At 36.9% G+C, this 18,305-nt stretch overlaps 1 protein-coding gene across 6 annotated transcripts in view; it reads right to left on the reverse strand.

The window, feature by feature from the left end:
- The window catches only part of TPP2 (tripeptidyl peptidase 2), a 51,853-nt gene that overhangs the window by 22,199 nt on the left and 11,349 nt on the right, over positions 1 to 18,305 (reverse strand). For 5 of the 6 annotated variants that reach the window (XR_003989660.1, XM_030473519.1, XM_030473511.1 and 2 more), the window contains 15 exons: positions 17,705 to 17,859; positions 16,590 to 16,666; positions 15,990 to 16,117; positions 14,312 to 14,411; positions 12,082 to 12,230; positions 11,822 to 11,937; positions 10,121 to 10,289; positions 8,365 to 8,522; positions 6,971 to 7,047; positions 5,860 to 5,966; positions 4,933 to 5,087; positions 4,153 to 4,269; positions 2,821 to 2,921; positions 1,106 to 1,202; positions 704 to 841 (listed from right to left, as the gene is read on the reverse strand). Coding sequence is in view for 5 of the 6 variants with exons in the window: in XM_030473519.1 (XP_030329379.1) it covers positions 704 to 841; positions 1,106 to 1,202; positions 2,821 to 2,921; positions 4,153 to 4,269; positions 4,933 to 5,087; positions 5,860 to 5,966; positions 6,971 to 7,047; positions 8,365 to 8,522; positions 10,121 to 10,289; positions 11,822 to 11,937; positions 12,082 to 12,230; positions 14,312 to 14,411; positions 15,990 to 16,117; positions 16,590 to 16,666; positions 17,705 to 17,859 (1,844 nt within the window). In the remaining variant the exon portion in view is untranslated. The remainder of the gene's footprint in view (positions 1 to 703; positions 842 to 1,105; positions 1,203 to 2,820; positions 2,922 to 4,152; positions 4,270 to 4,932; positions 5,088 to 5,859; positions 5,967 to 6,970; positions 7,048 to 8,364; positions 8,523 to 10,120; positions 10,290 to 11,821; positions 11,938 to 12,081; positions 12,231 to 14,311; positions 14,412 to 15,989; positions 16,118 to 16,589; positions 16,667 to 17,704; positions 17,860 to 18,305) is intronic. The other variant, XM_030473527.1, reaches the window with a different exon arrangement.

The following is an 18,305-nucleotide window of genomic DNA, read 5'->3' on the forward strand; positions in this document are numbered from 1 at the left end:
TCAAATAAAAAAACTATAGAAAATGTTTCTCTCTTTTTTTTTGCCTTCCGTTTTTATTCCCCTCCCTGAATGATCCAGAAACATAGTCTGTTCTAGCAGAAAGATTGCCACTGAGGGTACAGTATCTACACGGCTTGTGCAAAAAACTCCTTCTGAAAGGCAGCAACAGGAAGTAAACCAAGCTATAGCATTTAAAAGGCTGTTTGAAGATAGCAACAGCACAGAAGACAGCCTTCATGGATATAGAAGCCTCTGATCTACCAGCAGACAAGTCAGACTACAGAAAAAATAATGGATCCTTTCTACCTTAAACAGAAAAGTTCAAGATATGTTGGTTTTCATACAAAGATGGTAAAGAAAACAAGAACTTGAATTCACTCCTTGAGAAACAGCAGTCAAAAATCACAAGATACCACAAGTTAACAGCTTTTTGTAGAATAAAACACACCACTCTTTCTCCTTCCTTGGAAGAGGGAAAAAATTATCATAATGTTCTATTTCATGGAAGGAAACCTGTCATTACTTTTTTTTTCCCCATACAAATACATCACCACTGAACCTGTCTTTTTGTGAAGATATAAGAACACTATATCTATGCATCAGGAAATGTTAGGAGCCAACAGCAGGCCTAGAAGGTGAAAAAGAATGAAGATTTTCACAACGTGCAGAAAACAGAAGGTAAAATAAATACATTGTTCTGTACCTGGTGTGGATAGGCATCTCCTGAACCCATCTGTCTTTTGTTCTGGTCAAAAATAATCCACAGTTGACTATCAAATTCAGATTCATACAACAATTCACAAAGAAGCGGACAGCTTGGAGTTACTTCTCCACTCTTAGGCTTTTAAAAGAAAGGTCAAAACATTTAATTCACTATTGAATAAAACAAGTACACACATATTCAAAAAGATACCTGAACTAAAGCCCACTTCAAGCAACAGCAGCTCCTAAAAAGAACCAAATCAGAATTTTGACTGTAGAGAGCCTACAGTATGAATCTAGACCTTGTTTCTGACAGAAAGCTAGTTAAAGTTAACTGGTTTTAGAAAATATGCTATATTTATTAACGAGTTTTTAAAAAACCACAACCATCTATAACCTTTACCTGATGGAAGTTATAGGTCAAAATCATCTCATATAGTTGTCGATTATTTGGTAAAATATCTCTGGAGCCCAACGGTTTTATTTTTGCACTCACTGGTCTGCAGATAAACAACAAAGAACAGATGGTACTCTTAAGAAACATGCATCCTCTATCAAAATTTGTCTTACTTAAGCAGAAGCATATTCTGAAGTACAACTGAATTCAGCCCATACAATAACATCTCTCAAAAAATTGTAACTGTCCAGGCAGCATAAATTCATAAGTTAAAATGACTGTCAGTAAAAAACCAAGGTTTAGTAACATTGCAGACACTGCCAAAGAAAGAAGCCAATAGAACTAAGCAAGCACATCTAATCCGAAAAATTATAGGAATTAAATCCATTAAAAAACAAACAAACAAACAAAAAAACCCAGACTTCAGACTTGTTTATTCATAAAGTGAAAAATTAATGGCATAGTAATTAGAAGACAGAACAAATAGTTGATAATTGTTTGTTATAGGAGGTTATGTCAGAAGGCAATCTGTAAATCTATAAAAGGCCTTATAGAAATCAGAGTAGTAACACAGGAGAACGTTAATATACACTACCTGTGCAGTATGTGTTAACTCAGTCACAGTTAGCACAAACTATTGTTCAGAGCAGCACAAACACTTTAGATCTTAAGCATCAAAGAATAGGCTAAATAATAATGATATAGGAAAATCAGGGCTTCAGAAATAAAGAGTAGTGGAATGAGTGTGCCCTGGTATCATTTAAGTTAGCATTTCATTCATTCAGACAACCTTTAATGGCATCTTCTGTAAGATTCACTCAGCTCTTTCATGGCCAAGAGCACAGACTAGTCATCCACTAAAATATCTCTGCTGAGTCATACCACAGGTCAGTTTAACCCAGGTTTCCTAGTCTGGCACTCACCACATAGACTGCTGACAGAAGAGTTAAGAACCGGCATGACCACACATGACACGTCCCCCTAATATTCACCCTGTCTCCAAGCATTTGAAAATCAACAGACTGAATGAGGAGCCATTCAGTACTTTTCTTCCTCTGTGTTATGACTCATTAGTTCATTCAACAGACAATATTCATGCCTTAATTTAAGCACACAAATATTTCTCATTAGTTTATTTAACTGTAGTTTGTTTATTGTCAGATGAGTGCCTCAAATATTACAAGGAGGCAAGAGCATTTCCATTTTACAAGCCAAGAATGAGGCAAAGATATATTTCCTCACTTAATGCATATCAAATTGGCAATTTCTGAACCTAACAGTAGGTGGCTAACTCCTAGCTACCTCATTTCAATCTACAAGTATCCAAAAGCCCCAGACGGAGCCCGAGGTCTCCACTGAGAGGCCCAAATTATGGGAAGCAAATAACCCTACAATTTGTTTCTTTAGGTATCGAAGTGCCTTTTACATCTAAGTGTCTCCTTCAGAAGTCATGGAATATTTTTGCCCCCCTTCCCCCTCCCCTTTAACTAGCTAAAGGAAAATAATTTGCATTGAAAAAGTCACCATAATTCTCAAATTTTATTGAAGTTAAAAGGAACCAAAAAAGAGAATGCTGAGGAATTTTATTAATAGATGCTTCCAAACTTACTTAAAATTTGACAAGAACACTGTTGTTATCATAAATTTCACTGTTAACTTGTTACTGTTTAAAGTACAAAGAGTTTTCCCACTTTCCAAACACAGTTCCCCAGAAATTCTACCTGAGTGTTTGAACCCAGCTTTTCAGATTTATGCATGGAGCAATATCTTCATACTTCAACAGAGACTGAACATCAAATCGTACGATGCCTTCTGAAGCATGCTAAAGAAAGAGTATATAACAATTATGCTTCTGTGAACTTATAACATCAGACGTGTACCATCAAAAATGCAATGCAATCTGTATTTAACTATACTATAGGATGTAACAGTGCACAAGTTTGAAAGTGTCACAAGCTTACCTACATTTTACAACAGTAGATATACTAGGACTTGCAAAACTTCAGCAACTGGAGCGGAAGTCTTACTTATATATATTTTTTTTCCATGTTTCTAATTTATACTTAAATGATATTTGTACAGAACTGTCACACTTTGGGCAGGGCCATGTTTTGTTTGTGCATTTGTGAAGATTTCCTTTGGACATTTAATAAATACAAGTATTATTCATCTAGAATCTTGTAACAAATATTTTACGCTACTTCTGCTTAGGATTATTTTTACAGAATAGTTTAACTTTGTGAAAAAGAAACATTACCACCATACACAGGCTAGTAATGGGCCCAATAACTTGAAAACTTTTTTCTACCAGTATTCTATGACAAACTGAGCAGTATATCAGCACTACTAAAATTTATTTTATGAAAGTTACACGTGCCCAAGAAGAAAGGGCAAAACTACTGTATTCCCTCATTTTCAACTCTCCATTATTCAGTCAATGTAATCCTGCTGGGATGGGGGGAGCTGCCGTGCACAGCACCACCACAAGCTCTTTATTTTGCTGCTCTACAGATTCAAGACCTGGTACCTTATTAACACAATGCACCCACTTTTTTTTCCCCCCAGTTTATTCAGCTCTTAGAGCCTGAATACATCCAAATCCACCTGCGGGACAGCTATAATTTGCTCCACTCCCTAGTTGAAAAAAAAGGGAGGAGCCAGTATAAATTAGCATGGTGCTGCTTCACATAGGTATTGCCATCTTAGCTCTCAAAGACAGCCCTCTTTGAGACAAAGTCAAGACAAGCCAGGTTGCATAGGACAGCAAAGAACACAGGAGAAAGACAAAAGTACTGTAAACATTATGATACTAATGTTTTTAGCAACTTTTTCAATCCTTCAGTATCACAGAGCCACAGGAGTCACAACACTGCCCTTCCATTCTGTGGGACCAAACTCCTATTAACTTGTTTTTAAGAAAAAAGGTGAAAATCTCATGTATAAAGATACTTTTAGTCTTTCTAGCTACAGGCAAGACTGAAGCAAAGCTTCTTTTATTCTGAGATACCATAGGACTTCAGAATAACTCCAAATAAACACTCTGGAAAACTTACCATGTTTAGCTGAGGAGTAGCACAAAGTACACCATGGAAAGAAATTGTGTAATTAATGCTAACATCACTAAGGCTTGCCCACCACCGAGCAACACAAAATTCAATGGTTTTTCCAGCCTGGGTAACAAAAGCACAAAGTTAGACTCAAACTTCCATCTCTCACTTCTATTCACCCCAGACTCCCTCATCCCAAGGCAAAATAATTGGAGTCTAGCTCAAAAACCATGCTGTTATGTCCAGTTTACGCCAATTGTATATGTTTGTACAGTACCAAATAAAACACATGCAGAAAATATAAGATAGCTCCAACAAAATATGATGCCTGATATCCGCACCAAAGCAAAGAGTGTTGAGGTATATTCTACAGAGCCTTTAAATATTACATCTTCCTTTCTTATCCTTCAAACTAGGCAGACAGGTTAGTTCACAGATGAGTTTAACACATGTGTGCCCTAGAAAATGTGTATCAGAAAAAGAGATCCCACTCTCTGCCTCAGTAAGATGACATGAAGATTGGGAGGGGTTTTTTGTTGTGGTTTGGTGGTTGGTTTTTTGTTGACGTTGTCTGGTTTTGTTTTAGGATACTAGGGATATTTGTTTGGTATTAGGGATATTTTAAAAACTGAAAACCAGATGCACTCACTACTGTAACAAATGTATGATTTCTTGGGTTTGGGTTTTTATTTTGAGGAAAAGAAAAAAAGCCAGAATGAGTTATGTTATACTGCACTGAAATAGTACTTTTTCTCTCTTCCCCCATGCCACCCTAAGGTAACTTACTAAGACAGGAAATGCTTCAGTCACTGATCCTTTTTCTGGTAAGGATGAAAATTTGTAGAACTCATGACTTCTATATGCTTTTTGTTTCACTAGCTGAACGGCATGAAGCACAAATTTGGCAGTCACATCAGCTGAACACGAGCATACTGTCACTTCTAGATTAAAGAAAAAAAATGAGTTTAGTTTCAAGAGCCAAGGATTTTAGAAGGAAAGCAGAGATTCACCAGAAAAACGCTAGTTTCACAAGTAATTTGTAATTTAAAGCTTTCTGCAACACCCACAGTGGCTCCATATGTGAATAATGTTTATATATCAGTTATTTACAAAGACCCTTTCAGATTAAGGAAAATTAACTAAACTCAGAGGCCAGTTACGAGAAACATGACTGAACTAACCAGTGAAAATTAATCAGAGCTATAACCTGTACAGGACAGACTGCTGCTGAATTCCACATTAAGTCTTACCACTAACCTCAAGCTAAATGAAAGATTCTTGGAAGGATTATTATTTAGTAATCTCACACAGGAACACAATAAAATAAGCCCTTTTTCTCTTCTTGCAGAATTATGAGCTACTTGCCCATTATGAAAACCACATTTAAGAAATCTTTCAACACTATAACCATACACCTCAAAAACCTAGGCAAATCTCAGACAGTTCTCCTTAAACATAGGGTACTCCTCCATCATTTCAGATTGTATTTGCTGGTTTCTTGAAGACTGAAAGTCAGGATTCTACTACACCAGAAACCATGAGATAACTCAAAATCACTCCTCTAAGAGCTTAAAATCAAATAAATATATTACATATTCATGGATCAAATCCTTCAGTTCTTATTCAGGTAGAACTCAAAATGATTTCCAAACAACTCTGTCAAGTCTGACAGATGTGATTTTTTTATTTAATTAATGTGGTTATTTTTCTTACCAGCCCATGTAGCTCCCTGTGGAACATCAATGAAGTGCCTTCGGATTTGACCAGGTTTAAAATGAACATCTGTATATGTCAGGTCATAGCTTGATGATTCATCTACTCTGTATGTCATAAAGAGAACAAACAGTAACCAAACAATATGTTTTTTTAAAAAGCATTTTAAAATGCAAAAGTACTCTAAAAAAATGTGTACAATGAGGAGATTTGGCCCTCAGTACCAATTCTTTTAGCCTGTACTAGTACATAATCTGACAGCACAATGTGCCTAAAGGATTTAAAATATCAGCTCCAGCACATTATGTAGACATCCTACCTTCCTCCCTGAAGTTACTGTGCTTAAACATAAGTTATCAAAGGATCCTAGTTTTCCGTGGATCTGCTATTCCTGGCTGAGTGACTTTCCACTAAAGTGAGATAAGGTACGTAAGAAGTAATATTTCTATGAGTGAGTTAGAGAAAAGTTTAAGGTTTTTTTTTCTTGGGACAGATTGTCCACTGAAGAGATTTAATACAATATTCTCCTTCCTTATCAACATCGCTGAAGTCATATGTTCAAACCAATGATAGGCACAATACTCTTTAAAATTGCTGCATTGAAGCCATCATGGAAGCTTATCCCAATGTTCACATGCCAAATAATACCCTCACCTTTATGTACTCTACTCCACCAGTCAGAAACAAAAAACAACAACAAAAAAGAAACAAACAAAACCCCCACCAAACTCCAGTTTGGGGAGTGAGATAGCAGCTGCGTGGTCCTGTGTTACCAGCTGGGCTTAAACCATGACACCTACACCTATGAGTATACTGATACTTTGGTCAACAGGCCAGAATTCATCTGTATTCTGATGGACCAGGAAGCTGCTGGCACTGTGGCTAAGCCCACTGGAACACACTGCCTTCTGCCTGCCAGGACCACTGCAAAAGAGCCACTGGTGCACAAGTCTGCCCAGAGAATCTTTTCAGAACTCTGCTACCTTATCAGTGGTAGTACTAAGTTCAAGAACTCCTAGAGAAAGAAGGTGGTGAAACAAATGACAAGTCAAGTGGGTACAGAAAACTAAACAAAACTTTAAAAATGCAGATAAAGCCTGGGCTTACTTACCTTGTTGGTATAACAACAGTTATTGGAACTCTGAAGAGAGGGCCTGCATTAGGCATTGCTATATCATATCCACACACCTAACAAAATAAAATACAACCGCTTAAAATCTTTGGTCAAAATGAAATCGTAGAAGATAACATTAAACTCAGAACTAGTTGCAGAGTATTTTGAATCTTTGTTGTTACCACTGAGAAAGAAAGATCCTCATTTGACCACTGTCACCCTAGAAACAGTAAAACAGCATCACTTACCAAGAAAAAAACATTAATTTTCATACTTAGACTCATTTCAGTCTTTCCTCAGAAGTTTTCAAGCATTCAACCCACATTTGATAGTCCCTATATCAAAAGATCAACCTAGTTTCAAATCAGAGTTTGTCCCAAACAGCCTTATTTTATTTCAGCTATTTTGTTGTTGTATTAAAAATATTTTAATGCTTGTCTTCCAGGATTATGTTTGATTTACCATGCCTTTCATGGCCAAGCTTTAAATACTATCTCTGAAAATCTGTTCCATCATCACTTGGCTAAAATGTTCTCAGTGATACCATAGGAGACTTGCAACTTCAAGTATCTTAAGCAAGTCACTTTTAAAAAGCAAGCTGATGATATCTTCATTATGATCAACTACAAAGCAATGGAAACATTTCAATGTTAATATAAGCTTTGGGATGAGGATGGAAGGGGTTTTAAAATAGTTTTTATTGGTGGGTTTCTTTTGCAGGAGTGAAATAGGATGTTTGGGAGTGAAAATGAGAAATTTAATGGCTTTTGTATTAAATTTTTCCAAATTTGAATGTAGATGCTTGAAGTCAGTGAAATGCTTTTGCTGTACACAGCCATTACCATGCATTTTTCTCCTTCACTTTCCAAAATGGGATGGGGTAGAGATAAGGAAACAAGAAAATATGTTGCATCACTGTATCCAAGCAACTCCTCAAGGTAAAGCAAAATCTTGGGTCCACATAAGACTGCATGGCAACACCACAAAAGCTAGGCCAGTCCTTAAGCCACCACAGAAAGAGAAAAGTATTTAAGACCTCAAACACACAAAACCACAAATTTCTGTCTTCAATAATACTACAGGACTGAGCCAGATAGTCAAAGGTGAAAATGAATGTTAATTTATTTGGTTTATATTTTCTATATGATTTTATTTTTTAAACACAGATTCTCAAAGTCGCATTGGCATGTGCTATACACAACACTCTACAGCATAACTAATGCTGAGCCCTGGAATGAGCCTGTATAGCGGAATAGAGTGTGGCGTTATTTTCTGGTCTGTACAGCACACAGCTTTTATTTCCTTAAAAATTACTTATATAAAAAGTTGATAGAGACCACATGAAAAGGAAAGAGCACACAATCTTCCTTAGAACACCAATACTCCAATACCTCTGTATAATGTAGTCCTTCTCTCAGGCCACGTGGATCCACACGAATATTTATATGTCGACACTGGTTCATAAGCTCTAAATGACTAGGACACTGGACCCATGATGCATTTGAAGTTAAAGCTAAATGAAGCTGAAGAGATATTCTTTCAGTGTTTTCTGTCAAGACACAAAATTTGAAAGTTCAATAACACAAATGCATACTCATTTTCTACTATTAACACAGTATTCGCCATTGAAGTGTTCTATATTATTTTTCTTAACTTGAGAAAAATAGAATAGCTGTAGTGTACAATAAAATAAAGGTTGTACCCAACTTTGAAATCTCTCCCACTCCCCCACCCCCCCTCCCCAAAACAGTCAAACCTGACAAAAGTTAAAGATAGGCTAGTAAGCAATGCTTCAGTTACCCACAACATAGTCTGGAAGCAGGTATAAACTCTTGTGTAGATAAAAAGTCTTGCCTAATGCAGACACATACAATAAAAAGCAATTGCACTGACTCTGAAGGTTATGCTAATTACCAAATTACATTATAGAGCAACCTAAGCAGAAGGTAAAGTCTGTTTAAAATTACCATGATAATCTAGTCTGACCCTGCAAACAGCCAATTTAGCTGATTTTGCAAATGAGCTTTCATGTCAAAAAAGCTATGGGTTAAAGCACAGCTTCCAGAAAGACATCCAACCCTAGCTGTAATGTTTTAGTGATTAAAAACAGCTTTCTCCTGCTCTAAAAGTTAATGACACTTTGATTTTTTTTTTCCACATTTCCTAGTCCTAATTAACCTTAGATTAATTTTAAGACATTTCATTACATCTTTGTTAAGTAAAGAGCACTCTATTATCAGATCTAATTCCCTCATTGGTAAATGAGAAGCAATAAAAGCTCTGAGAACTTTAACAGACAGACTGAGCAGATCAGCCTCCCTTAACCTCTTACTACAGCTTCTCTAACTCGGTCTTGTTGAAGACACCAGACAGAACAGAAGTAACAATTGGACAGGTACTAGGGAAAGAACATCATGCTAGGCACGACAAGGCAGTCATCCATTACAAATGTCTATGTTTTCAGATTGTTTGCTTCCAGTGGAAGGGCGTACTGAACAATTACTTTATTTCTCCATGTCATAGAGTAAATTTAAAAAACACTGATTGCAATGTAACCTGTCAAACTGAGTTACTCTGAATCAGTAACCTGTCCTGATTCATACCCTTTCTTCCCCTAAATAAACTCACCCCTTTGTCACATGCTAACCTTCTTGGGCATCACCGGTTTTAGGAATTAATCTCAGTAACAAGATCTCATATGGATGAGTTTTTGAATACAATATAATTCAGCCTCTCAGTGAGTTTTAATTTGTATTTAATAAAGTAGGGCAAAATGGTTTATGGATAAAACACGTCAAACCTTACATTTGCACAATTTAGTTTTACCCAGTTCGTAAGTTCTTCAAAACAAAGAGATATCCCCTCTTTCCAGTGGGAAGAAGCATGAAGCAGCAAAACATGGAGGTGCTGCAGCTATAACTCTGAGGTTAGAATGGAAACTTGTTTAGCTGCATGCCATCATTTACTATGAAATTTAGAGTTGCACTTACTCCTTCTACAGTACAGATTCCTATCACTCATCATCACAGCTTTTTGTTTAAAGATCATCATGCCACACATAGGTCATTCTTTGAGTTCCAATTTGTGTTTAATAAAGTAAAGCAGGGCACTTTCTTCCCCACCCCACATGCAAAAGCTCTTTCCTACCTGTATTCTCAGGAAAGACAGGTTCTATGCCAACCCCATGATCAGAAGGTGCAGCTATCTGGGCAGGATCTCTGAGGTAGATTCCACGGTTGCTGCCGACAGTAACAGTAAAGCCTATGTTACTTGTGAATGATGAGTTCTGAATGAGGTAGTCATAGGCTTTATCAACCTGTTAGAAAGAACACATTCTAAATTAACAAACTTCAGCTTAATCATAATTTATGACATTTTCAACAATCACAGCAACTAACAGTGACATGCTACCTGAGTGACACTGATTGCACCTTACATGATACTCAGTATAGAAAATAAGGCAACATTTTCAGTCTGCAACAGCCACACAGAGTGCAGAAAGTCAGGACTATTAAAGAAAAAAAAAAAAAAAAAAGAAAAGAAGACAAATCCCCTTTGCTATAAATCCATCGAAAGATGCATAACAAACTTTTCAGAGATGACATCAAAGGCCCAGACCTACTATACTAATTTAGGTGCCTTTCTCATATGCTGAACAACACTTCAGCATTTAAACCTTTTATACAATATAAGAAGTCGAGCAGTTCAAAAGAGACAAGCAATATGGGATGCCCATGTAATTTTTATGTACTGATGCAAGATAATCATGGCATGAAATCCAACCCTGGATTTCAGTAAATGAGTTGCCAGAGTAAACTCAAACGACAAGCCCACCTTTTTGTTTTAAAAAGACACCCTTCTATCTCACTTTCTAAGTCTACTGACTCCAAAATCTTACATTCTCTTCTACTTCACAATGAGCTACCTTCGCCAGTGGAAATAAAGGCACTGTTCTTTGAGACATGTAGACAGCCTCGGTTTCCCAGATGAGTTTTAACCACATTTTAATACATGCTTTAATCATAGACTACTAAATTGTAAGATATGACTGGTGCATTTCATTTTTGTGTGGCCTTCTATCAAACTCAGTGTTACAGATGTGTTTAGCAGCTGTTACTAGGTTCTAGCATCTCCAGAACGTGAGTTTAGGGCTAAGCATTTAATGTCTAGCATCTTTAAGCATGAGAGAAAAATCTCAGTACGTCTATTTGACCAGCAGCTCTTTAAGAACCTAAGTTTATGCATAGGGAGACTGTCTTACATTATGCAGGAGATAGTCATTCACTATCATCATACAAAGTATCACATCACAAATTTCCAAGGTCCTTGATCACAAGATACAACGAACACCCAGACTTTTCAGAGCCAGGTCCGGAGCAACGTCATTGCACAACTGCAGCTGTATTGCTTTGCGAACCAGCGTGGGTGTCTTTATTTTCACTGTCCAGAATTTACAGTTCCAGCTTTTGTCTGCACAGAATGAGTTCAGCTCTCTCCGACAATATCATAAGAACATTTTTAGACATCAGGACAGAATTTAGGCATCCAAATCCACATGTGGGCGATAAAAACCCACATCCCACTTTTATGCCCACATACCTTTTTGATCAGTCTAAGAATGTGTCTAGTTAACACATTTATTCTACAGCAACTTCGTGCTGAAACTGAAAGAACAGTCTCATTCCTCCTCCCCTCCCACTACATTCCCTTCTTCTCCCTCCATCAGATCCGAAAATCAAGCAGCATGGGAGCAAACTTAGTGAGCTCACGTAGAAAGCTGGTTTTTTTCAGAGTCGGTTTTCCACTGGCAGTTATTTATATTATGTTGGGGTTTTTGCTATTAAGTACCTGAATAATACCGTGTCCTTGTGCAAATACTTCTATGTTTTCAGCTTTCACTGCAGTATTTTCTAAAGCTCTTCTGACAGAATGAACAGTGTAATGAATATCATTAGCTTTGAGACCTGAAATTAAAAATAAGAGTATTATTGGATACAACAAAAATTTGTAAGTTACAGCTTTTTTCTTTTTTTTTTTTTTTAAAAGAGAAAAGAAGTATCTAATCTCTTTTAGACTATGCATCTATATTTAACATTGTAACATATTACCTGACAATACTAATGCAATGCCTCCACATGCGTTGGGAGAAGACATGGATGTACCATTCATGAGCTGTGTTCCTCGCAGAGTCCAGTTTGGAACAGAAGCAATAGCACCTCCTGGGGCACTGATGCTTACTCCAAGGGCTCCATCAGTGCTAGTGGTAAAACAGAAGGGTTGAAAAACAAACTTTTTTTCTGCACACTTTACCTAAAAGTTTTCTGTGTGCTTAAAAAAATATTTTAGCTTCAGGGAACATTCACAAGTATATTACTTCACTAAATCCACTAATCCATTAAACCCAAGAAAAAGCATGCCACCAAGTAGCAATTTAAAAATGTTACATTAATCATAAGCTATGCCTGTTTTACAGTGAAAGTTTTCTAAATTTACATTCCTTCAATACTATTCTCACCAGGCTTCTGTTTAGTCAGCAGAGTAACCTCTGCGATTTGAATTGGAAAATGCACACGAACAAACCTATTAAACACTTCCATACATAAATCAGTATTCAACATAGCCTGTTTCACATTTACTGTCTTTACAGAAAAACAGTAAAAGGGAGAAGACAACTAGAAAAGATAAAAAAATGCAGATCTCTAGTTTTGCATGTTGCCACTTGACTAGCAGGTCAAATTCTGAATTACAATACAGAGCCTGAGACAAGGAAAGCAAGGGGAGAAGACAAAAATAAAAAGGAATGCCAAGTGGATCAGGATCAGTTGGGCCCAGGTCACCTTTCTTTCTTGCTGAAGCATATTTAAGAACAGAGCGAGTACCTATGACACAGTTAAAAGCAGCTTTCAATGGTCTGAGCCAGATATACTCAATTTTCTTTGCTCTGGACAGACAAAAACTGTACCACTTGAATACGAACAGCACTGTGCCTGAGCTATTAAGTTCTTTGGAGAGGCAAGGTATTTTAGGGTATTTATGTCCTACACTAACAGTGTCATGTATCTAAAATCTGTCTCAAATCAGAGTACCCTCAGTATGATACTGTAACGTAACCTTTGGATATATTTTATGACAGCCCTATATAAATGACAGGTTCTGTATCGTGACACTTCTGGCCAAGCAGTGCACAGTGTATCTGCCTGAAAGCCTTTCCTGCTTACTCAGACAGGCTCATCCCCTATCCCAAGGCTGCTCTAGCAAAGCTTTAGGAACTCTGTGTGTTGTACCCTACACAAGGGAATCCTTCTTTGGCCAGACTTGGGCCTTTCAGCTGACATATGCTCATTCTGACTATTTCACAATGCAAAGAGATGAAGCACACTAAATGTAGTTTTTATATACGTATGCATACTGATATTAATTACAAATTTTTCTCCCTTTCTCAGGTGAAGGCAGAGACCACATTTCTCTTTTCTCTACATGAAACATGACAATTCTACATAATAAGGTTCTTGAAACAATATACTTGCCTGTAAACATACAAACACCATGACAGCTAACTTTGAAGACCAATGCTAATAGGGAAGCATTTGCTATAACCAGCAAATAAACCATAGACTAACCTTGTTATGTTTTTTTATTTTTTCTTTCACCCAATACTATTGTAGGCTAAAGTACAAAGACAGTATATTGCAACTCTGTGACTCATGAGAACAATTCTTTTTTGCTTTTGGCCACCACATTACTATCAAATACTTCTGAGACATGAAATAAAACTTGAAGTTTTCATTGCCCCGTAATTTTCTTTCACCGATCTTTGAGAAAATTTTCTAAAATGTGAGGTAGAAAAGCATTTTTTTCTGCCTGCGCACACCTCTACTGGACTCAAGCGAAACCCTTAAGTTGTGCCATCACAGCAATGTCACTGAAGCCAGAAATAACATCACTGCAATAACAAGCATTTCCTCTAATCTCCAACACTAACCAAACAGGTAACTTCACCACACTAACTTAATAAATGCTATGTAAAAAATCCTCTGAAAAAAAGATTTCAGAAAAAGATCAAATTTCCAAACAACTTTTATGTTCGCTGAATATGTCTGTGCTCAAATACACTTTCCTGACACACTTTCTCCTGTGCTGAGGCAGTGCAGTGGTCTTCCCCCTTCCCCAGGAGTTCTAGAGCCCGATGTACAAAGGCCTTCTAAAAACAGCAGACTACCTATGCTCTTCCCACGGAAAATAAATACCTTTATGCTGGTATTAATGACCACTTTTTGGATTTTGAATTACACAATCTGAACCCCAAAGCAATGAATTTGTTCTTTCAGTGCAACCTACCTAGGCCCTCTAGATGACCAAGTATATTGATTTGCTGGCAGTTTTTCTCTTAAAGAGTATTCAGCAACCATCATGTCAGGTGAAACGTAGGCACCAACACCTGCAAAAAACATTCAAGCATTTTAAATGTACAATTAAATTTTTATTAACAGAAAAAGTAAAATATTTCTGTGGTTTAAATTCATTATAAGAATTATTTGCTTGACATGTAATAATGGAAACATGCATTTTCCATATCATTACACCCAGATATTTTTACAAAGCAAATATAAAGCAGCATGCTATGGAGTAAGAATGTTCTATAATATTGAAATACTATGTAAACTTCAAAGTTTCATTTTTATTCAACTGGAATAGAATGTATTCCTTCTGCATTTCTTTCACATCACTTTCACATGTCTCCCCTCTCTCCCACACACCTTTGGCTGTGTTTACACTGTTACAAACTACACCAAACATACCTCAAAGCAATCTGTGTGAATTGGTTCATGGTCACATGGCTCATAGCTACACTACCCGGAGCAGATGGCCACATCCACATGGCTCAAACACAGCAATGAGACACTCATTACTTACTTTCCTATGTACCAGTTCAAAGTGCCCAGAGTGTGTAAATGATTGTCAATGTCTGCTAAAGTTGTATTTTTAAAACACGATATCAAGGAATCACATTGCACCCATGCCATGTACCTACAGTGTACACTCCATTTTCTTTATGGAACAAGCACTATGAGAATAGTAGAAAATTACCATACCAAGCTGACAAACAAATTTGGCAACATCTGTGTCCATACTGCTTGTGTGAACTAAGCCAGCCCATCAACTAGATTTTGCTTTACACTCAAAAAACAAACAAGAAATCCCCAACCTATCTGGTTCACTCCAGATGGAAGAAAAGGAACATGCAGAGCGAACAATCACTCAAGTCCCCGGAGTGATACAAGTACACTGAACTGACAGAGTAGATGCACTGAAAGACCAAAGCCAATGCAAACCTGAAAAGAGCTTTTAAGTTCCAGTTCCAACCCCTGTCTCATTAGTGAAGTAACTGCAGATTAACTTTAGAAAGTAATCAGCATTCTACTAGCTGTCCTGAAATAGCGTCTCTCCAACTTTCAAATCTACATGCTAGTCTTCTTGCATGAGAATTCTGAGATTTAACAATCAGCTTGTGTAACTCACTAATGCAGCATCAGATTTATATAAAAATAAAAACTAAGGAAGTTATCCCTAAATGCTAGACATTTTGCTAAGTTTTATATCTCAACATTTCACTGAAATATCAAAAACATACACTTAGCCCTTCAGAAAAACAAATTCTTACGCCAGTAATAGACCTGCACAGAAATGGATACAGCTGAAAGAATTCTTCCTCTAGAAGGACTTGAATAGGTCATGTCATGGGATTATTTTACATCCAAGTTAAAATGCTTTGATTCACTACAAATAGAAGTTAGAGTATCTGATGAAGACAAAAGATCCAAAATTGTGGTTCTGACAATTCAACATTACAAGACCTTCTAGAACATTACTTAGAATCCAACTTGCTTATATTTTTTACAAGTCACATTTACCAGCAGGTAATGGTCTGAGTGAAGTGGTGTCCTCAGATGGTTACAGATAAGACAGAAGCTGAATACTGCCAACATTTTTTTTTTTCCCAAAGAAAATGATTTACCTATTACACTAGATGTAGTTCCACCAGGACATCCTACTGTAGAAAGGCAAGGGCCATTATTTCCTGCACTTGAAACATAGATTACGTTGTGTTTCCACACCGCTTCATTAATAACTTCACAAATTCTCCTGATGTATGAGGGGAAAAAAAAAAAAAAAAGTAATTTAATCAAAAACACTGTTTTCTTCCCACAGGGCAAAATGCCCATTTCCTGTAGAATCTCTGTGATCAATCAGTCACAGAACAAGGAATATTATGCAGCCTGCTTCCCACACCTAGCAGAGGTGGTTCCATACAGAAGCTGACCACAAAAAATATCTTCTGGTTTTAAAAAGAAGCAACAGTTACATAGCAGAATTAGGTCTTCAAAACCCCCCCCCACAAATTATGTGGTGTTCCAACTACAAAAATTCTTTATTATTCTGAAACATTTTTTATATTATAGGCAGTTAAAAATATAAACTGCAACAGTTTAATGTATACAAATTGTTTGAGCCTGGACAATTCATCCTACTGACAGTTCATTTACACAAAGCTCAACAAATGTAATTCCCCTTCTGTCATATTAAAATACTTTATATTAACCACAGTGGTACTCACCCAGAATTTGGCCAATGTGTTGCCTCTCCATAGCTATAGTTGACGAGATCGCATTTGTATTTTATTGCTTCTATCATCTGATAAAGTAAAAATAAAAGCCAAAATACATACTAGTCATAGAAAAAGTCACTTAAGGAATGGCAAAGAACATCTGCTTAAACTGATCTGCCACAGATCTAAGAAAAAGGGATAAATTTCTTTTGATTCTAGAAAATAATTTACTTCAATCAGTTGTTTAAGTGGTATTTCCCCAGTGAACAAACAGAATAAAAAAAAACCCCCGCTCCTGAACAGTCTTACTCTTGTCATGTTCCAAGCTATAAATTAACAGTACCCTAAGAGAAAACCGCAGACTTCATTAGTATTGTCTCAAATGTCTGTCCTCAATTACATAAAATTCTCTTTTCCTGTGCAGTTTGGTTAAATTCTCAAAAGTTGCAAAACACTACAGCATAGTGATGCTATAGTAAGATATGCTATGGGCCACAAGTATAGTTTTCTGTTTTCAGTTCCCTTTCTTGTGTGACCTTTTTTCCCCATCAACTCATTACATGGAAAAGGTCTTGGGCCTTTTATCATTAAAAGGGAATTACATTTTTCCTCACTTTTCAGAAAGAAAGTAAAAAAACAACAACAACAAAAAATCAGCCACATTAGTAGATACTAGTCTCTATGCTAGATTTAAGTATTCTATAGTTATCTATGTAACTATAAAAAATACGCTAACAGAGTAAGGAACTAGAAATAAACATACAATTAACTTCACCCACATGTCAAGCTAGCCAGACAAACTGCAACTCTGTTAGTCTGTAAAAAAACCTTAATGCTCTGTGCAACAGAAGACTTGTTTTATATTAAAACATTAGTATTAAGATATGTTTTAAAATACATTCTGGTTTGCTCTGCAGGTTTTTTTGGTTGGCTTATTTTTGTTTGTTCTGGATCTTCTTTGAGGGGGAGGGTTGTTGGCATTTGGTTGCTTACTTCCTTTTGTTGGAAATATTCTAGAACTATAAAAACACTCCCTATAAGCAAGCAGAGAAGAAAATTGTAGAATATTGTGGAACACTAAGTCACACTGCTGAAATTAATCGTTTAGTCAGTGAAATACCCACAGCTCTTATTAGACCAGTGCCAGTTTCCATTGTACTTAGTCTTGTATCACCAATCTTGATTGCAAGAATCTGAGCTCCAGGAGCCACACCATTTCGTTCTGGTTCTTCCGGGAAGTATCCAGCTGCAATACTAGCCACATGTGTTCCATGTGCTCCTGAGAAAATGAAAAGTTGTATCACTGTATCTTTAGTGAGCTTCATTTATACCAATTTAATACACTATGGCTCAATTAATTTTCACTTATTGAGCTTTAAGTATATAAATCCAGTTAGCAACCGGTCACAAATGGTGTTCCCCAGGGCTCAGTACTGGAGCCAGTTCTGTTGAATATCTTTATCAATGATCTGGATGAGGGCATCCAGTGCACTCTCAATAATTTTGCAGATGACACGAAGTTGGGCAGGAGTGTTGATCTGCTTGAGGGTAGAAAGGCTCTACAGAGGGATTGGGACAGGCTGGATCACTGGGCCAAGGCCAGCTGTATGAAGTTCAACAAAGCAAAGTGCCAGGTCCTGCTCTTAGGTCACAACAACCCCATGCAAGGCTATAGACTTGGGGAAGAGTGGCTGCAAAGCTGCCCGATGGGAAAGGACCCTGAGT

Source organism: Strigops habroptila, chromosome 2 (genome assembly GCF_004027225.2).
Source record: "Strigops habroptila isolate Jane chromosome 2, bStrHab1.2.pri, whole genome shotgun sequence".
Taxonomy (NCBI): domain Eukaryota; kingdom Metazoa; phylum Chordata; class Aves; order Psittaciformes; family Psittacidae; genus Strigops; species Strigops habroptila.